The sequence below is a fragment of the Drosophila montana genome, unplaced genomic scaffold (genome assembly GCF_035044405.1).
Source record: "Drosophila montana isolate Dmon_TW-CO22-7 unplaced genomic scaffold, ASM3504440v1 contig_1624_1, whole genome shotgun sequence".
Taxonomy (NCBI): domain Eukaryota; kingdom Metazoa; phylum Arthropoda; class Insecta; order Diptera; family Drosophilidae; genus Drosophila; species Drosophila montana.
This window is the reverse complement of record NW_026996559.1, coordinates 3435009-3460171: the sequence shown is the minus strand read 5'-3', so window position 1 is coordinate 3460171 and position 25163 is coordinate 3435009. Positions and strand designations below refer to the sequence as shown.

The following is a 25163-nucleotide window of genomic DNA, read 5'->3' as shown; positions in this document are numbered from 1 at the left end:
GCGTGTGCGTGTGTGGGCGTTTGTGGGCGTTTGTGGGCGTTTGTGGGCGTGTGCTTATGAGCCGTGTAAACAAGCAGCGCTCGTTATTCTCTGAATAGTGTTTGTAATCGTAGTAGCCAAGTACCAAAGAATTCCTGAAACACATTTCGCCTCAGCGAATTATTCAGAACAAAATACACGTTGAATATCAATTAAGCTAGATTTCTTTTTAATGTATAAAAATTTGTTTTCGGGTACTTTTGGTTCTCTAAACAGACTCTGCTTTGCATTGACAAATAAACTAAGCACACGGGAGTGCCTGACTTTGGGAAACGAGAGTCTTGATAGCAAATTTGGTGTCTCTAGTTTCATGTGATTAGCTCTTAAAATCTCCGAGAACGACACATTCATAAATACGGACGTGATGGACGGACATGGCCAGATTGACTAATCAAGAACATATGTACTTCATGAAGAGTTCTCCTTCTTCCTGTGAAATTTGCGCAAAACCATTAAACACTTCTCAGCCATTTTCAATGGGTTCAGGGTATACAAATAAGTAGATAGCAATAATGGCAATTATGTAAAGGGATTTTCACAAATAAGAGAAAGGGTGCGGCACTGCAACCGAGACGGTCTGACATGCCTGGGGCTCCCTAAGTGCCCAGGATATGCTCAACCTCCTTGATGAAGGGGAGCCGTACTCTTGCTGCGAAAGCCCCGATCTGAGCTGGGAAGACAAAAACTTTGCTCAGATGCCAACAACTATACCAACAAACAGAACCTATTCAAGCCGTGAATCGAACCAGCGATCATGTTTAACTCTAATTTTTGGTATTATTATTATAATTATTATTATTATTATTATTATTATTATTATTATTATTATTATTATTATTATTATTATTATTATTATTATTATTATTATTATTATTATTATTATTATTATTATTATTATTATTATTATTATTATTATTATTATTATTATTATTATTATTATTATTATTATTATTATTATTATTATTATTATTATTATTATTATTATTATTATTATTATTATTATTATTATTATTATTATTATTATTATTATTATTATTATTATTATTATTATTATTATTATTATTATTATTATTATTATTATTATTATTATTATTATTATTATTATTATTATTATTACTATTGCAATTGTTATAACCTTTATTGAAATATCTCGATTTTTCTGTCACGCACTGGCTACGAAAGGTTGAAAGGTTTGAGGCAAAAGCAATTCCATTTGGACTCAAATAAAAGTTTGCGAGATTGTGACGGAATAGCCATAACAATTGTCTGGCTGGGCGAAAGTGTGTTGAACTCGCGGCCAAATCGATTGCGAGAACATGCGAGTGCGCAATTGTGCAACATGGCGACTTATTGATATGGCAAACTGATTTTCGCAATTACTTTTAATGAAAGCGGATGGGTAGGCAAGTTAAATGGAAACGCGCGTGCGAAATGTGAAACGCGAAAAGTGTATGTGAAATGCAAGCACATGGAAAATGGCCTAGCAGTCAATGGCTGTGGGCGAATTCCCCCAAGTCATCAGCAGCAACATTTCCTGCTGTGGCCGCACACCCTCTCTCTCGGTGCCCCTTTTTAGTTCGCCACTCGTACTCCATGTTTCCCTCTTGTTTTCTTTGTCAGCTGCTGTTTGATTGGGGGTTTTCAGCCCATGTTACGCCCTGACTGCATTTGGGTCAAGGCTGGCGCTGCAAAGTTTGCTCGCTATTTTTTTATTTTGTTTTGTGCAAATGCTAAATCGCTGCCAATGCCAAGAGCTGCCAGCATCAAACTGACATCAAGATCAAGGCCAACTATGGTCAGCAATTCTTTTTATTGCATTTCCATGTCAGTTCGAAGTGCAAAAAGTGTAGCATACTTTTCTGCAGATGCCGTTGTTGCCGCAGCTGCGTGGATTAACAAGTTAAATTACTGCTGCTTTGTTTTCAGCCCACGCACACACACACACACACACACACACACACACACACACACACACACACACACACACACACACACACACACACACACACACACACACACATACACTCACACACCGACCTTCACACACGCACATAGAAATCCCAGTCTAAGTCCAGTTTCAAGTTCAGGCCATGGCATTTTGTACACTCCGCCGCTTTACTTCCTTTCAAGAGCATCATTCCAGAGTATCCTATGTGTGCGTTTGCTGCTGCGTTTCCCTGGCCGGGATTGTCCAGGTATGGGCCTGACTGAGGGCTTATCAGCTGGGGCACAGCGCATAGCGCCGGCGCCTAATGATCATTCAATGTTCTTCATCCTCTTTGCTGGCGCGGCTAATGCCCATTTAATGGCCCAATCCATGTTCTGTTAATTATGCGCTCTCTTTGTTTTTATTTTTTTATATATATATTTTTTTTTTGGACCCAGTTATTTGGGCAGCGGTTTTTAATGGCCTACACCCCGCCGAGCACACTGTGGTCGTTTACCTTTGTTGAGCCCGCAATTGCTCTGTGCTTTATTGATGGCTTTGTGACAGCTAAGCTTCAGGCTTCCACATGTAATGGTCGTGTTTGGTGCGGCCCCTAAATGTTGTGCCTTCACGCATCTACGCCGGCTCTGGCGGTTGGTCCTTTTTGGGTGCTTGGCTCTTACGCATTCGGCCGCAGGCCAATGTCAATTTGGCTTTCTAGCAGCTTTGAACGAGATGCTGTATGCCAACGGCGCGTCGCATAACTTGATTTATGTCCAGGCCAAGCGTCAAGTGGGGGAGACGCGACCACAAAGATGGACTGTCCTCGGCTGTGCGGAACTCAAGTGGACTTTTACTTGTTTATGCAAATGCAAGGATTGCTGCTGGTATGCAGCCTCAGACATATTTATAATCCCCCCCCTTTCACGGTTACCACTCGACTCGGTGGCTTAGCACTGGCTAATGCTTCAAGGGTTTGCATACTGGACAAATGCCAACGTTCTTTCAACATTAGTGCCAACTCTTTGAGCATACATATATTTTGTGATATCTCTTTTTGCTGTGGCAAACCTCTATAAAAATGTAATTAATTGTGCTTCATAAATGAAATGCTTTTACATTTCTGAAATTATTTACACTTTGTTTACAGCTTATATTTATCTTCTTTTTTTTTACTATTTCTTGACTTCACAAGGGGCCCAAAGAATGCTTGGTTTTTATTTATTTTCATTTTTCTTTCTTTAACTTACTTATTTTAAGTTATCTTTTATGTCAAGCTTACATTTTCCTTCCTTTTATATACTTAGGATATTCTCTCTCTAATGTATTTTTTTTCAAAGCTCACAATTTTTCCTCATTTATTTCTTACTTGAAGTCTTTTATTTGTACGTTACCTTGATTTTTGCTTCTTTTGCTCATATTTTGTCGCTCACCTGTTCGAGCTACAGCGGTAATTCCGGGAACTTTTCATAAATCTTCATGTTATGTTCCCTTTTTTTTTACAGTTGTCTTTCGCCTCATTTTGCTTGCTCTTTTATGCTGTATTCTTTTTGCCTGCAACCTATACCAAATATCATCCTCTTATCTGCTTCTGCTTGCCCTCCGCCCCTATCCCCTATCCATGGAGCGACTAGAGTTCTTTACAACCAGCTGGTAAAGTTACCACGCCAATCAAAAGCTCAAATATTCAAATTGCTCAATGAAACGTTAATTATGCGCTTTGCCATGCCATAAGTACCCAACCCCATGGGCCAACGCCAATTTGCAACCCCTTCCGGTTGCCGTGCCCCCATGTCATTTCTGTCCTTTGCTATCTGATTCTATTACATTCACATTTCCATGCCGCTCGTTATGCCATTTACCATGCCAAATTTTTCGATATATGCGCATAATTAAGATCCATAAAAAAAATCAACATTCAACTATACGATAAGGGCATGACAAAGGGGTTGCAACCGGGCACTGGGCGACTGTCCTCAGTTACTTGGCTCTAATTCGAAATCACTTAATACAAACGTTTACAAAAATGCATATGTATATGAGTGGGTGTGTGCGTCTATGTGTGTGTGCCTGTGTGTGTGTGCGTGTGCTGCTTACATAATAGACACTTTATTACCATTAACTCAATTTACATTTTATACAAATGCGGCGCGAGTGAAGTGGCAAACGAGTAAAAGGGTAAAAGCCTCATTGTGTGTTATGTGTGTGGGTGTCTCTGTGTGAGTGTCTCTCTCTCTCTCTCTCTCTGTCTCTATCTTTGTGTGTGTGGGTGCTTTAGTGTGAAACAGTCTTTGTGCGCACTCTGGGGTTAGGTATAGTGTCATTTATACAGTCGCCTTTTTAGTAGGCACTTATAAGTACATTAATCTATAAAAAATGCAAAATAATAATAAGCTTTATAATTATATAAGCAATACAGAAAGTTGCAATCGGCTGTAACCGACGCAGCGTGTTCTCAGATTTTTTTAATGAAAAGAATCCTTTTGTTAAGGGGTTTGTTAGCTTGGTTTTGGTTTCCTTTGGTATTCATTATAGTAGAACATTTTTAAGCTGTTCACAGAGAAAACAGGCGTATATTAACTTTATGCTTTTTTTGTCCTTCCGTCTCTCCGAATGAGAGCATATATTCCACGCTGACTGCTCTATATGAAAAAATCAAGCGTATTTCGCATATCAATCTGGAAGATATTCCACAGAATTGTGTTTCGCTAGTATTGAGATTATTTTCTAATTGAATAAAACTTAAACATTTCGAGGGGCTTCAAGGCCTTCCAAAAGGTAATTGTGAAGAGTTTTCCAAATAACTTTTAAAATCAATATAAGAGTTCAATTAGAAAACTTAAAGCTCTTGCTGCTTAACTCTGGATTGGATTGGATGTTGTTAGAGTTTTTGTGATTTGAAGAATGCATTTTGATATTTGTCAGCTGCATATATACCCCACTTAGTAGCTTCTAAGCACACGGGTAAGCAATTCGCATAAATTCTGTTTCAAAATTTCAATTTGTGTGCCCTGCAGTTTGTTATTTTTGTTGTTGCAGCAGCAACAGCTGTGGGGTGAATATCGCGCGCTAATCTGATAATGAGTGTATATTTATGATTATGTACATGCATTTAATGGAGCACGCCCAGTCGCCCAGCCGCCCAACCATTCACACGCCAAAGAGGCATTAGCCTGCCCCGCCTCCTCGCAGCTTATCGCATGCAAATTGAGACACTTGTGTGTGCAGCAAACCAGGCAAAAAGAGTGGTGGAGAGGGGTGTGTGTGTGGGTGTGTGTGAGTGTGTGTGTGTGTGTGGAGCATGCTGACACGCCTCTGGGGATAACATTTTTTATGCGCTCAGGGCCAGGTTCGGGGACAACGACGTCGCGATGCCTGGCATCAGCACTCGATGATTCTGTCAATTTGAGTAAATCTTTTTAATGGATCGCAAAAAATTAATCGTGTGGAATATTTTTGAAAGCATGCAACGCATCCCCAACTCGCTTTCTCACTCTCACTCACCCTCACACTCTCTCTCTCTTCCTCCCTCTCTGTTACTCTCACTCGAATTTCGTCTGTCTGTCTGCATGCATGAAATTGGCCCACACATAGTTATGTATGGAGTTTGGCCAATCTCATGAGCGAGTCCGTTCATAAGTTCGTGAGCTGATATACAAAACGGCCACTTAAGTTATTTGTCAAGCGGAAATCGATTTTAGTTTTCGAACAGCGCCCAATACACATGCCATCCAACCATTGAGGATGAGGGGCGGGACTGAGATTCAGTTGCTGGGTCATAAACTTTATTGCGCAGCATAATAAATAAATTAATATATGTTTATATTTATTTTATATTTATATAATTGTATGTGTGTGCGTGTGTGTGCGTGTGTGTGTGGGGCTGGTGCGTGCGCTCGTCCGTTCAGCAATTTATTATTATTCACAATATGCGCTCTCAATTTTAATTTTACTCTGCTTTTCCTTTCAACTGTCATCATAATGTTTCATTTTGCAATTCAAGTGCTTGCCTTGCGACAAGTGCTACTCCTTGTGAGTGCAAACGAGCGAGAGACAGAGCGAGATGGAAAAGAGAGAGAGAGAGAGAGAGAGAGAGAGACTGAGACTGACCGAGAGGACCCAAAGAAATTGGTCTGTATTGGACTTTTGTTTCGGGCTTTGGCTTACCAAGCTGATGAAACTGATTGTGGACATTGAGAATTGAGGCAATTTACCCACTGAAGGACCGTCTACTTGAGTCATAAAACGATGAGCTTGAAATTGAAATCATTGCATTAAGATTCGGACATACAAATACATAATATATCAGCTTCATAGAAGCGTGAACATAAATCAAATTAAATCACATTTTTTGTGAATCAAATATGCAATGACAAGTTGAGTTTATTAAATCACATGGTTACATTTCTATAAATAGTGTTATTTGAAAGTTCCTTTGAGTAAATTCATGAAATCAAGTTGAATTACAACAAAAAATAGTTTAATAATCTTTTCATACTCGGTACACTTCTCGGCATTCACACGCAGTTAAGCACTTTTCATCATAAATGAAGCCTTAATTGCTTTGCTTATACTTTACATTAAATTACTATTATCCGTATGTACCGCAAGGAGCAGAATAAACTAAAAACAGCTCACGCTTCACTTTGTTGTATCGCAAAATTTAATAAGAAACAAGTGAGACTTTACTCTATCTAAATATATTATGCTAGCAGATAGACAGTGTGGAAGTCTTAATCGCCTCAAGAAACACATATTCTTATTTATATATAAATAAGGGAAAATTCATATCTAAATGTGTACTTGCTCAACAATTCACGTACACATTAGTAGATGACCAAATAGAGTAAAGAGCGAGTTAGCTTAAGAACAGGAAAAAGAAAGAGGTATACAATTTTAAAGAGAAAGGGGAAGAGAGGAAAAATGAAATTGCAAGAGAGAGTATTATATAATGTTCTGTATGCCTTACATGAATTCATGAGAATTGCATAGAAAGGCTATATTTAAAGTGAGTGGGAGGGAAAGAAAAGCATATTGCAAGAAGAAGGGAAATTATAAAAGATTATAACACTTATAATATAAGCGTGAAATTCTGAATTTGCTATGTTTAGATAGTGAGAGAGGGGAAAAAAGATATTGCCAGAAATGAAACTATATAAGATTATAACACTTATAATCTAAGCGTGAAATTTATATATAAAGGCTATAATTAAATATACATTTTTGTTTGATGCGAAAAGTGCGAAACTCGTCTCAAGAGAATTTTTATGAAGAAGCAACTTTTATACAACAGTTTTAGATATGTACAGATTAAAAAATATATACCAAAATAGATGCGTGTTGCAGATTACACATTCTTACTCCAGTAAGATTGGTTAAAAGTAATCTTAGCTTGATGCTAGAGAGATTATGGCAAATATATACCGCTTATACAAAAACATGTTAAAATTTCACATATTCTAATGTTCTATATGATTCACTTTTATCTAGATAAGTTTGGTAAATGGCTTTATCTGAAATATCTCCCTATAGATTGGGGCTGCACAAAAAGGCATCGAATCTTAGCTCGAGCAGAGCTATAGGTATTTAAAAAAATGGATGGGTTGAAGAAATTTCGTTTATATTCATATTTTGTAGTTTTTGTAATTTTAAAGTACTTAAAATATTCTACTATCTTGTTAAAGAGGTAACTTATTTTGATAGCTTGTGCAAATATAACGAAATATTCCTAGAACTCTCTGCTATAATATTCGTATACTTCCAGATACTTTTGAGGGGTCACGACATTTACTTTGGACAGAGTTGCGGGCAAATCTAGTATATGAAATGCATGTTGCGGACCATTATGGTCGGAGCCAGTGAGAAGCTCGTTCATTTAGCGGGTGTAACATTTGGCATTTGCCTAGCGCCTGGGAAGCTGCTTAAGCTAATGTGTCTGGGCCACAGTGTTGGGGGCGTTCTTTGTGCAGCATATCGTGTTTGCAACGGCGAAAGATTAATTTGGAAAATATTTGAGGCATGTGGAAAATAAACTTTTCTTGTTGCCCCAAGCCGGATCGGGGGCAGCTCCCAAATGATTGCCAACTTAGTTTATGGCTTCTGGCTGTCATTTCTTATTAATGGGATTGGCGAAACTGGAATTCTTTCAAAATTTAATAATAATGATTGCGATTGCACAAATAAAACTGAATCAGCTGCGGTCGCATCTTTAAACTTTTGCTCAATTGAGGAACCAAAGCCATTTTCATTTCATTCTTGGCTTTATTTGTTTGCATTTTGCCATAAATCTTTGAGCTTATTGCATACAAATACAGCGTTTGAGGAATTGTATAGAAAGTTTGAGAAACGTTATGCGTCAGGGCATCTGTTGGTCATCCAGCAGAGCTGGGGCACATCGAGGGCCTCGAAGCCAATTCTAGGCACTAGCACTGCTGTAATATTCAACAAATTTATTTTATGCTCTCACATTTTTGTACGCCGGCTTGGAAAATGCTTTCTCCTTGCCAAACTTCGTAAAACGTTAAAAAGAATTCAATAAAAAAAAATATTGCAATTCAAATCATTTTTGCAAAGAAAACTTCAAATTGATAAATCCTTTCAACGTATTTTCGCTAAAAACTTTGTTGAATTTGCAGTCTAGTTAACTCAAGCTCACAGAAATATAGCTGGCTTTCGATCTATATGTTATTTTATAGCTGACTCTTATATACTTTAAGACCATATCGGATGGGCTCATGCTAGTACATACAAGGCTGCAATCCGGGCTTGAACCGAACTGGTTCGTGGCCGGAATTCTCATCTATTGATATGAACCTTAACCAAAAAATGATTTGCTTTCTAAAGAAGGCTTAGTTCAAAACAGAAAACTTTTAAGGCAGACCCAGTCATAGATACCGTTAATCCCAACTATCGTATTTATCTAACTAACGGGCAATAATAAATTAAGAATTATATTTTACCTCAGATATTTTAGTAATATATAAAATACCAAATCTTGGATTTAACGATGTGGAATACCCGGCCTGCTAGCCAAAGGCGAGTTGGTTCGAACTGTTTACCGTACCAGCTCCAATTTTAGCCAGGCTTACAGCCATGATTTAATACGCACCTCTTGTCGATTTGAGTGGAATCAAAAGATTCAAGTTTAAAATTCAACAAATGAAAACTGATTCATAAATTGTTCAATCGATTTGTGAAAGAGAGACCAGGCGAATGTGTGATGAAAACGTTTTGCGGAAGTACACAAAATCAACTTTCACATTTGTACTCGTATGTACACATGCGCTTGCCCCTTTCACCATCCAAAATGGGAGTGGGCTATAACCCATGGGGTGTTGTAGTGTGCGTGTGTGTGTGTGCGTGTGTGCTGGTTCTGGTGTTGGGTTAGCAAATTTCTATTATTATGTATTTGTTTTGCTTTTGCGCTTGCTACGGAGCAAACAGAACAAAATAATGTTGATTTTTTGCAGCTTTCACTCTAAATGTCTAAATGTCAATCAAGGCGCTGTGTGTAGAAGCGTAAGAGAGTGTAAGCGAGAGAGAGAGAGAGAGGGAGCGAGAGAGAGAGGGGGTAACAACAAGCACTGGTTGCCCGCTCAAGGGGACGTAATACATTTTTAATTAAATGAAAGCAGTCAGAATTCTAACCGGCGATGCGAGAGCACTGCGCCAAGGCCAAGAAGCAGCCACATCCGCAGCACACCACAGCCGGCGGAAGTGTTGCGGCTTGCAACGTGCTACAGACGTAGGAAGTTGGTTATTTAGAAATTCATCTTGCCAATTTTCAGTATTGCTGCTCAGGTGATGCTGCAGCGGCGGCCGGATAAGGGCAGCAGAGGCTGCTGATTAATTATAATTAATTACAATGTCATATGTCATATTTATGCATTGAACAATGCTTGTAATTTGACGCAAAGACCATACACCAATAAATAATAAATACTACTTTGTTTATTGACGACAATTAATTGATAAATTATGCATTTAGCTGGGCATTTGAATTTAATGAACATGCAAAATTATTTCATTACAATTTATTATTTATTTATGCATTCGCATTTCTGCATTTATTGTTGTTTTTTCTTTCATCCATTTATTGTTTTTTCATCTTGATAAATATCATTAACATTTTATTACGTCCGCTATTTGCACTTGCTTTTATTTGGTTAATTAATTTTGATGAGCCGCACATTACGCACACAACATGAAATATTCGCAAAATCAAATAACAATGCGGTAGGTAAAAAATACTATTTGCTATTAACATTTTAATACACTGTTTACAAAGTAAAAACCTCGGATATATATTGCGAAATGTGTTCAATTGAGAAAATAATCCCAAACACACGCACACATAAGCGAGAGCGAAATTTGCATTTTAAAATACAAATTCCGTGGGGGGGGGGGGGGGGGGAGTGGGAATTGTTATCCAAAAAGTGGGGTATATGCGGCTGATACAGAATTCTCTGTCAAGCAAATTCCAAACCCAATCCAATTCTTGCTGATACGAAAATTTAGTTTGGTTGGGCTTAAGCTTTCAGCATTTTGTCAAGTCAACAAAAACTGATGCAGAAAATATATCAAATAAAGCCAATGTCTAGCAAAAAGAGAATATTGATTCTCTAGGTGGAATTGGGTAGTCTAAGCTGTCCCCTAAGCCATCCGCTCACAATGCTGCCAACTTTCTATAAATTCTTTTCAAATTTTTTATAGTTTTTGTTTTATTTAATTAATTAATGACTCGATTTGGAGTGTATTTTATATAAATTAAATTGTTAAAATTGACAATTGAATCGGTTGGTAAACTTAATCTCTCTTTGTCGCCGTTGGTTTTCTTGAGAGATTTTTAAGCACATCCTTTCCAAAAACTCTAAAGATTGCTGTCTACCTTTTATAAGCTCTGAAAAATGCTAACAAATTAAGCCAGGCAACTTTTGCAAAGGAGCTCAAGAGATATAAGCATGTCCTTAATCGGAAGGAGGTCGGAAGATGGCAACCCCTTTGGGATCTGAGAAAATAGCTATAAAGTGGCATAAATAAACATGTGGGCTCCTAATTTATTATATTACAATTTATTATTATTATTTTGAACTATTATTACTATTTGTATAAGCCATGCTGACATGCATTTCATAGCTGGCTTATTATGCGTAGTATTGCAAAAATAAATTGTACCGACAGTTGCTTAAATTGATCTGCTTTAATGGAGAGAAGGCTGTTCATCAGCTGGTTTATGGCTTCGCAGAAGCATCAAAAGCTGACATTCAATCTCATGTGTTCTTTGTGTACACACAAGTGTATATATATTATTATTTTTTCTATATTAAGAGAGGATATAATAATGTGGTTGCGACGCTTGCAACATGCAGCTTGGAGCACATCTACGCTCATGTTCATGCCGACCCAAACCCCCACGACTACGTTCAGCCCACTCACACGCATGTGAAGCCCACGCACGTTGATGGCATGTGTGTGGCGCATGTAATTGATTGATCAAAAAAAAAAAGGAAAGAAAAGTTGGCAAAGCGACTTTAATTAAAACTGAAATATAATATTCAGTGATATAATGCCATAAAGGCATTGAGCATCCAAAAGTGCTGTCAAATCGCAATTCATGCATGCGACTAGTATGTGTAGGCTAATGACGAGCATCATCAAGGAAAAGGACAGGAGCCAGAGGCAGAGCCAGAGACAGAGGCAGCGGGATGTCCAAATGCCAAATGTTAAATGCGAAATGCGAAATGCGAACTGCTAAATGCGTATACGCAGCATTGCACATACGCAGCGTTGCCTGGCATTGGGCCAGACAATGGAGCACTGAATAAGCCCGAAAGGCGGTCACCAACTATGGCACTGTCAGGCAGTCCGCAGCCCGCATTGTTTGGCGTTTAAGCGGCTTACACAGTGGTGTCGACGGTGCTAGTGGTACCAGCGACAAAACCTGTGAACAAACCGGTTGACCATGCGTATGCCAGCAGCTGAATTTTTAATTACCAGCCAGGTTTAATTAACAAAAGGATAGAGCTGAAAAATGCCACGACAAATGTGAATGCCAGCCAAATGATGGACAGCTCTGACAGGCTTATGCTCTCTTCTTCTCTTCTTGATGCGGTTCAGTTCAGTTCCGTTTAGTTCGGTTTAATTCGCTTCGGTTCGGCTTGGAACTCGACACGGCTTCTGTGAAATTAAAATTATTTTTAGCCATAATCTGCTAAATTCAATGAACAACATGCGAATTCAATTGAATTCAATTTGATTCAATTGAATGCAGCTTCCGTGGGCCAGAGAAGGCGAACCAATACCAATACCAATACCAATACCAATACCAATACCAATACCAATACCAATGCCAATACCTATCCCAATACCAATACCAATACCAATACCAATACCAATACCAATACCAATACCAATACCAATGCCAATACCTATCCCAATACCAATACCAATACCAATACCAATACCAATACTAATACCAATACCAATACCAATACCAATACCAATACCAATACCAACACCAATGTCAATGCCGACGTCAACTCAATGGCAGCGAATTTGTATGTTCTGATCTGTTCGGGTTGGCTCTGTTTGGGTTTGGGGGTGGCTGTTAACGATTCAAAGCCAGAGTCAGGGCCTGGCCAGCAAGTCCCTCCACTGCGTCTAATATAGAAGCATAGTGAGCGATAGAGATAGGGATAGAATGGCTGCCGGAAAAGAGAACGAGATGGGACAGTGAATGGCAGTTTGGAGTACTACAATTTTGCACTGGGGCCTGGCCAAATGCATGCAACTGGCTTGCCATAGACGTGACTCAGATTGATGACTCTGCAAAATGCTTATGCTATCGAAGTGCATGGCAATGGTGTAATTTGATGAGTTTTCCGCTGGCTATTCCAGTAATAGTAGCAACTTGCCAATTAATGAAATGGCATGTGTGCATCTGTTAAAATAACATTGGTTCAGCACTCTATATATTTTTAAAAATTTTCCTATCCCCTTACGATCTTATATTTCTACTCTTCTTTAAACTCTATATGCAATCTAATTGTGGTATTCCCTTGCCATTTTATATTTCTATATCTCTCTTAGCTCGATATGCAATCTTATTGTGATATACAATCTAATTGCGATCTTATGTATTTTCATTTCTCTTACCTCGATATACAATCTAATTGTGGTATTTCTTGACGATCTTATATTTCTACATTTCTCTTAACTTGATAAACTAATTGTGGTATTCCCTTCACTCGATATAGAATATACAATAGATAAATGACTTTATGTAAAATAGTATCATATTTATGGGTCACATTCTCTTCCGCTTTTATAAACTTTTTGACAATATATTATCTATATTTAAGGTTTGAACAGCAAAATCTGATTTTTTTTCGAGTGAGTCCCAATCGATTCGCATCTTTCTCGAATCATTTTGGTTCCTAATCGATAGCATTTTTTAGGTAAAACAGCTGATTTCCATTCATTTGTTTGGTGATTAATTGAAAGAAATAGAAGTTACAACGGTGAAGGCTGCAATTGCTTCCGCATGTAATGAATAGGAGAATACAAATTATTTTGATGACAACTTAAATATATATTTTGGTTTATTTTGCCAATTACCTTGCATGCAGACAACTCATAGGAAGTCTTTTGAAAAAAAGAAAAACAAAAAATACTTGATGGGAAACGAAGTTTAGCACGAAATTTATAAATAAATATATTTCGAGATAAAGTAAATTGAGAACTGGACTCGTTTGTTGCTTATATACATATGTGCGAGATTTATTTTACAATAATTTCTAAGCATTTGCAATATAAGAAGTGAAACATAAAGTCGATAGAGGCATCTTTTACACGTGCTCAAAATTCATGGGCAAGAGCATTTGAGCTTCTTCTCCGACCTGTATAACTTTTAGCTATATTTTTTTTTTCCTCTTTATTTATAGCCAGTTTCTGCTGCTGCTGCTGCTGGTGCTGCTGCTGCTGCAGTTCCTGTTGCTGCCTGTGTCAAATGCATTTACTTGTTAATTCGTTCAACGGCAAACCAACTTTGAAGGTGTGTTGCGTGTGGGTGTGTGTATGCATGTTGGTTGGTTAGTTGATGCTGCTCTGCCATGTGCTGCAATTCAGTTAAGTTTTGATTGCTATTTTCGCTTCGCTTCCTGCCAGCGGCTTCCTTCGCCCCTGACGCCATCAACGCCGTCTCCAGTGAGGCCTCGGAACATTGTTGCCAACAGCAGCAAATGTGTGACATATCCGTTTCCGCTTGCCGCGCTAATGTATTAGTGCTGCCACACACCCACACCCACACCCCCACACACACACAAACACCTTTAAATCAAATAACACACAGTTGCAACTATTTACAGCAACTTTTTGTTCCCAGTTATAAATTGTGGTTGCTTTGTATTACGCGAGAAAACAATGCAACTCACCAAAAGCATAAAATGCAAATGTAATGCAGACTGCTACTGCATAGAAGATTGGGCTTGTGTGCCCTTCTAGGCGCGTGGGCATGCCCAGATAACATTGTTGTGCAACCGAAAAAAAAAAACAGAAAAAAATTGCAATGAACTCAACGGTTGCAGAGGTCTGCAGCTGGCTTTCTTTGGCTTTGTTTATCAAATGCAACGTGAGAGCGCGTGCTGTAAAAGCCACTTCCAATCCGATTCTGGTCAGTTCTGGAATGCAGCTCAATGCCAGGGCCAGCAGCAAGCCACTGTCATTGCCATTGCCATTGCCATTGTTCGTGTCCTTGCCACAGCAGTTGCTTTCAAATCAAATAATAAATGTGATAAAATTTTTTTAGTGACCTGCTTTAGAGTAAACTAAATTCGAAGCTGGCTGGCTCGTGGTGCATGCACAATAGAGTTGTCTATCGTTTAGTTCAGACCAAGTTCGACTGAGCGAATCTTTCAAATGAACTACTGAACTTATTACGTGATAAGTGAACCAAATCAGTCGTTTTATTCAATCGTTCTGTTCTTCAGTCGATTGATTTTGCTGACTTATTCGGGGTTTTAGATGTTCAAAAAGAGAAATGAGAGAGCACTGAGAGGTAGCCAAAGCAGCTGCCTGTAGTGCGGGCGAAACGAAGTTCAGCGATGCCGTTCTATCACACAAAGCGTATGGCTTTCCAATTCTCCCTGATGAAGTGAGCGTGTTATGGACCCCAACAAAAACGAATTCGATGTGGGACCAAACGCACAAAAAATGAATGGCTTACTTTTTTCTGTTCTAGCTGTCCCATTCAAGTTGCATAGTTAATGATTCTATCGAGCCTATGAATTAATTAAATCATTGCGATTGAAATAATCAAATGTTGAAGTTCAAATTTATTACATAAACAAAGTTTTAATAATTCTATTAAATTGGTATTAAAGGAGTTACACCATTCATATATGAAATAAAGAAACAAATTTGAAATAAATAAATAAATAATTAATTAAGATTTATTATTATTTATGAGCCGTTCACTGATGAAAATGATTCGCTTATGACAGACTGCATAACAGCACAATGAACGAGTACGCAGTATAACGTTCATGAGTAACTGAACGAGTAAACCTTAATGAACGATTTAGCTTACAACTTTGAAATGAACTAATGAACTTGTTCACCAAAGTGAGCTAAAAGTCTCCACTCTAAACTACCATAACAAGGTATAAGCACAAAAAGTGAACAGTTTGTCTGTACAGCTAATTTAAGAACCGTCCGATTCTATCTATATTTTTTTTGTATTGTTTTATTTTAACAAGTGCCAATCAGAACTCAAGAGTGTTTTAAAATGCGCTTCGAATCAAGATTGGTATCGCCAGGTTTGTATAAAAAACAGTATTAAGAATAAGGAGATCCATAAGAAGTCGTAATGATGACCTCCTGGACGACTCCCTCGTGGAAGAAGGCCAAAGTGGCGCCTTTTGAGCCGCCGGATAGGTGTAGCTGTAGCCAGGGATCTGGCTAAGCGATTGCTGTGAACCAACAGTCAATTTTTCTCCTGAAATACCATGGACAATCCGTGATTGGGCGTAATGCTTTATTTTGCATGACTTGCACTGTCTTACGTTGAGACTTGGCAGCAATTCCCCAGATCGGAATGCCGTACATCCATACGGGGGCAATAATCTGCAAGTACACTGTGCGCTTATTGTTGAGAAAAAGCTTGCTCTTCTTGTTCAGTAGCCAATATAGGCTGGCGATGTTGGTTCGGCAATTATTAACCCCTGATGTGATGTGGAGTCTGAAAGTTAGTCGCTGGTCGAAGAGCAATCCTAGATATTTAACTTGATTCCTCTGTGGGACGGTGTCGCCGCAGAGCTGCACAGCTGGAGGCACAATTTTCCTGAGGGTGAAGCTGACTTTTGTGCATTTGGAGCTGTTTATTTTAATATTGCACCTTTTAGCCCAGTTGTCTAGAAGGTGAAGGTACTCCTCGATACCGTCTACAGCTTCGTACTCGCTGTGGGACCGATTCTATCAACAGCAGACTTTGCCATTGACTCTAGGGTTAGCCTCTCAAAGCTATAACCCCAACAAACTAGTAGCCGGTAGTTTAATTTAAGTGGGCAAATATGTATGAGTAAAGGATATAATTGATTTTAAAAGATCTAAAGCTTTCATCTGATTATATATAAGCCTGAACTTATCATGTGATTTGTGCATTACACAAATTAAAATATTCTTTATTATTATACGCACAATTCTGAATTTTGGTTTGCTTCAAAACTATTTATTTACAAAGAAAAAAGCTTTTGAGGTAGACCCAGAACCAAAGTATCAATTACTTTCGACCCAACCTTTGCATTTATCTAACCATATTTGTGGGGCATCATATTTGGATAGAGCCCAATTTGGCGTGCAGAAACATTCACTACAACTGACAATTGTCGGCTTAAATTAAAATTGTTTCATTTTAATTCTGAAAATACCTGACACATCAAGGTTTGAATGTGTGAATAACTGAAATTTGGCTATAATATACTACAAAGCTTGCTAAAAATACTTGAAATATGTAAAAGTTATTAAAAGTAAATGTTTTTACAGCCTTACCTCTGACAATTAAATTCTCATGGGTTATGACATAAGCCGATTAAAAAACAAACAAGAGTGCTTCAGCCGGAAGTTACCCACTGGGATATACCCTCAGCCCAGCGCAAAACTACCGTGAGAAGCATTTTAGCTTAATTTTTTTTTTGGCATACACTATCTCGTATTTCTCGGCCTTGCCCGGCTTAAGTTTTTTGCTTCAAATTTTGGACACGATTTGTCTACTCATTTTTCAGGCACCTGCCAAAATTCAATCTACCTAGAGAATTTAAAAAAAAATCGTTGAATATGCGCACCTCATGATGCGGCTGTGCTTCTGTTTTGCTATGCCTTACACTATGTATAGTAAATGCATTCTTGACTCACTTCGATGTTTACAGTCCGATCTATCTTAAATTGTTGGTGCTTAAGTATGGCAAGCGTATATAACAAAGCGCAATCTTTTAAAACTATTATTTTTTTCTCGGGAAATAATTCAAATGATTGTAATTAATTGTTCTTAATCTGTGTATACTAAACGAGAACTCACATGGCAAGTGTGGTGCATCTAGCTCATATAATGTTTGAGTTATGCTCTAAGCAATATGTCTGGAATCGATATTTATAGAAACTAAGAAAGAGGAAGGACTGAATATACATTTACCCATTTTCATTGGGTGCAGGCAGTAAATACATGGGCTTATTAAATGCAATGTGCTGAAGCTTTGAGGCTGATGCTAAAGACATTTACCTAATTTAAAATCGGCTCTAAAATGGTTCAAAAGCCACACTCATATGCGTAAGTCTACCTTTATATAGATATAATCGGCTTAAAGTTTCTTTGCGAAAATCAGAGAATTAGGGTCGGCTCCGTTAGCCGTCTTAAGACGGCTAGTTGCATTTGCTTTGGCCGAGGCCCGTCGACAGCAGCATTATAATGAACACGACCAAAAGCTGTCTATGCGTGTGTCTGTATCTGTGTAGGCGTGTGCTCTCATTAAAGCTGTCATGCTTGTTGCTGTCGAGTGTTTTTCAAGAGGATTGTGCATGCAGAGGGCATAGGGAGAGTGTGTGTGTATGTGAGGGGGGTTTGCGGTTGCATGGCAAGGGCTGGCTGTTGCTAAATACTATAGAGTTGTTGATGCGGTTGCTCCAACTCCCAACTGCATGCCATAGTCAGTGGGGAAAGCCGCAATTAGGTGAGCTTAGTGACTCCATCGACAACAACGCCCACTAACACAGCAGCCTCACACGCTCGAGGATTTTGAAATTAGTAAAATATTTTCGCAGGTGCAAAATGCAGAAGAGCGAAACAAACAGAATTTCTGTGCACAATGATCTGGGCGAGCACCAGCAGCAGCAGCAACAGCAGGTGATATCTATTGGACAACATATATACATGTATCCGTGAGTGATTACTTTTTTTTCTACCTCAACAAAGCTGCAGCCTGTTTGGCAAATTGTCGAGAAAATTGCTCAACCCGAAACTAGCAGCAGCCGCAGAGCCAGAGCCAGAGTGACTGTGACCACCTGATAGCCAGAAAACCCAGTTAACGATGACTTAAAAGCTGGATGTACTTGAAAGTTTTTGTTGTCCCCAACGTACCAAAAAACCATGCTGACTCTCACAGACTCTGTGGTCGAACCAAATTTTTCCGGCATTTCAATTGTCATGGCTATGCGAAATTGCGAAACGGAAAGACCTTAACTGACTTTCTATGCATGTGGCTGTGTGGGTGTGGCTGTGGGTGCGTGTGTGTGGGCATGTAGGCATGTGTGGGCGTTATTTTTGGTGATGCACGCATGACATCAGCTTGATAAATGTTGATAACTGGTCTTAGATTTGTATACCATGAACCCATTAAAAATGGATAATAAGGGTATAATGTATTTGTGCAAATGTATGTAACAGGCAGAAGGAAACATCTCCGACCCCATAAAGAATATATATTCCTGATCAGCATCAGCAATCGAGTCGATCTAGCCATATCCGTCTGTCTGTCTGTCCGTCCGTCCGTCCGTCCGTCCGTCCGTATGTATGAACGCAAGGATATCAGAACCTATAAGAGCTAGAGACTTGAAATTTGGACCGTAGGTCCTCCTAGTGCCTGCGCAGTACGTTTCCAAGTAATCGATCAAAATCGATATCGAAATCGTGTTTTTTTGCAAATCTCTAAGTTTCAAGAGCTAGAGTCAATTAAGTTGACATGTGGCTTCTAGAATAGTATATATATATCAAGCATCTTTCATTTTATAGCTGTCGCCACCACCCCGCTATCACCACATAGCTATAAATCAAGTAAAAACTCCAACTTGTATTGCCCACCAGCTTAAGGCACAATTTTAATGAAATTTGAATTTTATAGTACAATAAGATCTACTGCTGAAATTTTCATCAAGATTGGTCAAGAAACACAAAAGTTATTAAAGAAAATGTGTTTTGGCTGGCCTCGTGCTTGCAGCTAGCGCAAATTGCAAGTATTTCTGTATAGATGTACACACACACACATTCATGCGCGTCTTCTTTGAACTCGATCAACAGCATTGCAATTGCGATTGTATTGTTTTCTGTGCTGCTATTTTAATCCGTTTCTCATTAAGACTCGTTTCTTGGTGTGGCTGTTGAGTAGAGGCGTTTGCAAATAGTGCAGTCAGTTACGAGTCCGAGACCTACCGAGGAATCAGTTTATTTTTTGCACATTTATTTGTATTACTGCTGAAGCAAACGAAGCAAACGCGTCGCGTGCTCTGAATTTGGTGTTGGTAGAAGAGGGTTCAGGGTATTATCTATTTAATAAATACCAATGTGGAATTCCACAATTCTAACCTTTTTCTTTGAGTTAATTAACAATTGAGCATATGTGAGACACATACCTTAAATATCAAAAGTTTTCAAAATTCCAACTCTTGCTGTTGCTTCCAGTTTAATTAACTTCCAGTTTGAAATCTTGGATCTCGTTTTCCTTTGAACTCGAACTGCATAAGTTTGAATTATATTCCGGGAAATGTCAGACAATTAGCTACGTTTTCTTTAAATATTGTTTGCAGCACAAAATAATTATAAACAAAAATCCTTTATGACTCCTTTAGAAACGATCCTACTCTATAGTGATTTTGTCTTTAAAGACTGAATTTTTATGGATACATGTGAAGTACAATATTTAGTAGCTTGGAGCCAAGAGCTGTAGCTTTATTACGAATTTTGTTTGCCAAATCACATCAAAGTATTTCCACTGATTCAATTGTGCCATAAAATATAAAATATTGAAAGTATTTGGGTACATGTCTATTGCTGCTCACTACTGGGAACTATAAATTCTGCGGAAGAGCTGCCGGGTAATTAAGTAGATAATTTAATTGAAACACTCAATGAATAAAAAGTGAATTCCGGCTCTATTTTTGGGCTAAAAGTCAACAAAAGTGTCTCAAATTGAATTGTAAATGGCAAAGGGCAAAACAATGTGTGCATGGCCTTTAATAAATTCAAGAGATATTGTTCTTGGCAACTGCTTAGAATCGTTGAACATTCCAACAGAAATTCATTTTTATTTCATTATGTAAATAACCCACTATGCAATATAAAAAGTGGGTCGGAAAGAGATGTTTATTCTGGCAGGTAGCTGCCTATGCGGACGTAGTTGCCATCATCTTCACGGAAATATCTTCGGACGCTGTGGGGCCCGATGACAGGAAAACCAATGCAATTGGCCAACTGAACTGCTAAGTGCGGTCTAGGGGTCAATACTGCAAAAAAGAAACTTGTTCTTTTCACAAGAAAATACAAGAAATACTTGAGACTTGCAACTGAATAGGAGTCTAAACACTCAGAAATAGTGTAAAAAGACAACGATTGTCCTCTACAGATGTATAACAGCCATAAAGTTAAGTTACGTGTTCCTAGTTTCGTTTGAATTAGTTTGCCCTAGCAGTTAAATAGAGCATACGGAATGTCAAAGCTAAGTATCACAGGAGCTTTGTGCAGTATGCATCCAATCTCTAGAACATTATAGCAAATAACTGGCCACGCTGGCAGCGATTCGCTGCAGAGACTTTGACCACGGGAAATAAAATCACAAAGAGCACTCGTCCATTCTGAAGCACAACAGCATTTTTCCGGCGAAAACTGATTGCTGCATTCATTGATACACACATTTCTCGAAAGATGACTGGGCTTGCAACATTCCAGGCCATTCCATAGTCAGGGCTTTTTACACCGACATCCAAACTATATAGCCGAGTGTTTACTCCACGCAGCTCAATTTTCGATCATAATTTAGGCTGCCAGATCATAGCAGCATCTCCCTGGTCGCAGTACTTGACTTCAATGAAGTCCTCAGACTGTTTTAAAATCAGTACATGTTTAAAGTGAGTCGCCAGCAGTAATAACCAAATCTGTAGAAGCGGCGACAACTACGTTGTTAACTGCCACTAATCTTTACGCGAGATGGCTAAGCAGTAAAACATCTGAGTGCCTGGCCACCACGGATAACTGCATAACGGAGTTAGTTAGCTGGACTAGGCAGTACTGAAACCCTTCTTCCAGATAAAGATGGGTGCCCTTGGCAACTGCTTAGCTCCTTCTTTAAACACATTTCAAAGTTATAGGCAGAATACACCATGCTATCGCATGGCACGACAAACTAGGTCCTATATAAAGTAAGGCCCTATCTAACAGGCCACTGGATAATATAAATACATGCTCCGAGACTTAAAGCCACACACAACGAGTTTTGCCGCAGCTGCAGAGATGACGAAGAAGAAGGAAGTGTCTTACGCTTGGTGACAGAAGATATAGTCTGCTTAAAAGTCCTGTCCCTAACAAATTAAAAGAACTAGTCGAGGTTAGTCCGAGCTTAATTCGACCAATTATCAAATTGGACCCCTTCTGATGTCGGCATCTGTATTTAGTGGTAGGGTTTTTTGCAGTTGGCTTTTCCCCGCTAGGAGCAGGACTTTGGACTATTTTTAGTTCAGTGTGATTTTATGAGCCCAACTGTTTCGATAAATTAGCTCGGCTGCCTGTTAACTGCAGTTTTCTAGCAGTTTTTTTAAGTACAGCCACATTACACATTCTTTCTGTTTTAATTTCTGTGTGCAGAACACACAGCTAATGCCATCCCATAAAGGACTTATCGGTAATTCATACGAAGTGGTTTCTACTCCCTTTCACATTTTAACTGGTTGTCAAAGTGATTTGTAAACTTTTTGCAAAGTCCATTAAATAAAGCTTAAATAAAATTCTGTGGGCGGACGGGTAGTCAACCAGGATGCAGCAGGTCAGCAAAAACGCAAGCAGAGGCACAAGGAGAACAGCAGAGAAAAGAACAAAACAGGGCAAAGCGGAGAACAGCTCAGAGCACTCGATTCGGGTGTGCTCGACTAGAAGTTACGCTAAACTTTAGTGAATGCACTCATCCACCGTTATACAATCTTATACTATTCGCAGAAATTACTAAGCATAGCCTCGAATCTTAACCCCACACCAACTGATTGATTATGTTGGACAAAAGACGGAGAAGCAGACGGATAGTTGGACGGACTGTATCTGATTGACTCAGTTTGTCGTCCTGCTTCCTACTGCTTTTTACATACATTTGCACAAAACCATCATACCCGCTTTAGCAAGTTTCAGTGGGCACAGGGTACAGGGAACGGAACAGCATGGGACATGCAACTGCTGTCACAGCTGCGTCAATCTGTCAACACAGCGTCAATCTGTCCATCTGACAATCGGTCAATCGGTCAATCGGTCACATCGGCTTGTCTGACATCAACGAGTCAATCACTCACTCAATCAATCGGAATACTATTCGACGGAACCGACTAAATACACATGCAAATGGCGCTTGATTCGTCGAGGAAACTGGGCAAATGGTGGTGGAAAGCAGAGTTCACTGAAGCGGGCAAGGAACTTTTCGACATTTAGTATCTAATAAGGATCAGAGGGCCTGTCACGCGCCTCCGGGCCAAAGCAATGGATGTGCCATTCAGTGGACCCACAAAAAAAAAACCGCCAGCCGCCCACACCACTCCAAAAATATTTTGCCCAACATTTTTTTTTGCAGTGGAGCCCATTGAAAATGGTCAAAAAGCGTAGACTGGTTTTGTGGAAATGTATACAGCAGGCAGTAACAAAGCATCTCCGACCGGATTAATATATATATATATATATATATATATATATATGCTTGATCAGGACGACAAGCTTAGCCGACTTGGTCCGTGTCTATGTCCAGTTCCATGCGGTCTGACATCGCTAACAGCTCAGGACTCGATATCTTTCTCCATAATAAAGCAATTTTAGTGCCATATTTGGGCCAGGAAATTTTCCATATAGTGTGGAGCAGAGGAGAGAAGTGTACCCCCTGGTCGGGCACTCGCGCCTAGAGCCCTCTTAGTTGTTTATTAAAGCCTTTGTGTGTACACATGGACCACCGCATCGCATGGAATTACAATGGAGTCATGCATTCGGTGTGGTACACACAATAGAGCCCACAGGACCCGCTTGTCAATTGGCCGTTGTCCAAAGGTCGCTGGTGAATTTGTTGTGGGCGTATTTGCATACAACCACAGCACTTGTCAATTCCATTGACGCCCTTATTGAGTTTAGCTTTTACACAAAGCGAACACTTTGGTGTTGATTGACAATTTAGGAGCCTAATGAAAACGCGACTGAGCGACAAGTTGACGGGCGACCTACGAATGCAGGGAGCTAAATGATAAACTAGTCCGATGTTAAACAAATTCCTTTGAATCTGTTACGATTGTTACGTTAGCAACACATATTTTTGGGTTTTTTTTTATGAGAAAGCAAGGCTTAAAAGATGTGAGCAGCCAGGTTCACAAGCCGAATCTTAAACCACGGCTCGAACTTAAAATTTGTTGGACTTGCGGCCCTGTTTAGCAAATGTTTCTTCTGTGCGTAACAGATTTCGTGACAACATTATTATATCTTCAGCAAGGGTATAAAACTTGGTTGGCCACACCTGGAACGTGTGTATGTCAGTTAAATGGAACAAATTGGAAATTGCAGTTTTAGACGAAAAAGTGGTAAAAGTTGAACGTTAAGCAAACAATTTGCAATAGAATCATTGCGAAAGTCTTTGCTAAAAAGTTTCTGTTTAATTATGTAAAAGCTTTCTTGTGCCAGTTGCAGACTTTTCAAAGAACAGTAGGTGCGTTTGTTATGTCAATCGTGACAAAAAAATAAGAGCTTCAATTAATTAATTAAAGATTAAATAACTTGACAGGAGCAACACCCTGCAAGGGGATGTCAACTGGAGATTTTAAAAATTATATATGACATACAAGCGCACATTGCCTTGGGTCATTTGAGTGGACTTGCACTTTTCGGATTCATTTATTATTTAAATGGTCTGAATTAAATTAAATGGTCTGAAATTTAAATTTAAATTACCAGCTTAACAAATATAAATAAGATGTTAGTTAGACATATTGATATAGCGGATATTACCCAGCTTTGCTCGGAGCAATTTGTTTGCTTCAAATTAAATATTTCACTCCCATGCATTATTTAAAGCCTGCTCGGACTGGTCTCAACACTTATTCACAAAGATATTAGAAAGTATTTCACATATCCGTCGGATGAAAAAAAGGATGTGACAATCAGCCGTTTTTTTTTGCCGTAGCGTGGGTTTTTATAAATCGATTCATTAATTTCCAATGATGATTTGCTGTTGCGAAACAAGTCTTAAATCTATTTTCCATAAATATTTTTAGAAATTAGTTATCATTGATTTGGATGGCAAACAAAAAAGTTTTGTATAATCGTTTCCTATCCTATAATGACTGTGATCAGAACCAGTTAGTCAATCGCTCAGTCAGTCAGCTAGTAAGCCAATCAATCAGTCAATAAGGCAGTGAATTAGTTAGTCATTCAATCAGTCTGTCAATCACTCAGTCAGTCTTTTAGTGACTCAATTAGTCAATAAGTGAGCCAGTCAATCAGTCAATAAGACATTTAGTCAATCACTCAGTCAGTTAGTTAATTACAGTATTTATCACCAGCCAGTTATTCAGTCAATCACTCAGTCAGTCAATGAATCAAGCAGTCAGTCCATCAGTTAGTCAGCCAATTAGCCAATCAATCAGTCAATAAGTCAGTCAGTTAGTCACTTAATCACTCAGTCAGGGTGTTAGTCAGTCAATCAGTCAG

At 38.8% G+C, this 25163-nt stretch overlaps 2 protein-coding genes across 2 annotated transcripts in view; both read left to right on the top strand.

Annotated features, from left to right (window-relative positions):
- The window catches only part of kairos, a 51246-nt gene that overhangs the window by 20435 nt on the left and 5648 nt on the right, over positions 1-25163 (top strand). The gene's annotated exons all lie outside the window — the stretch shown is intronic.
- Positions 9619-18398, top strand: LOC135440564 (putative uncharacterized protein DDB_G0283051). Its single transcript, XM_064699811.1, has 3 exons — positions 9619-9682; positions 12237-12522; positions 18278-18398. The coding sequence occupies exons 1-3, from the start codon at positions 9619-9621 to the stop codon at positions 18396-18398; spliced, it is 471 nt and encodes a 156-aa protein (XP_064555881.1).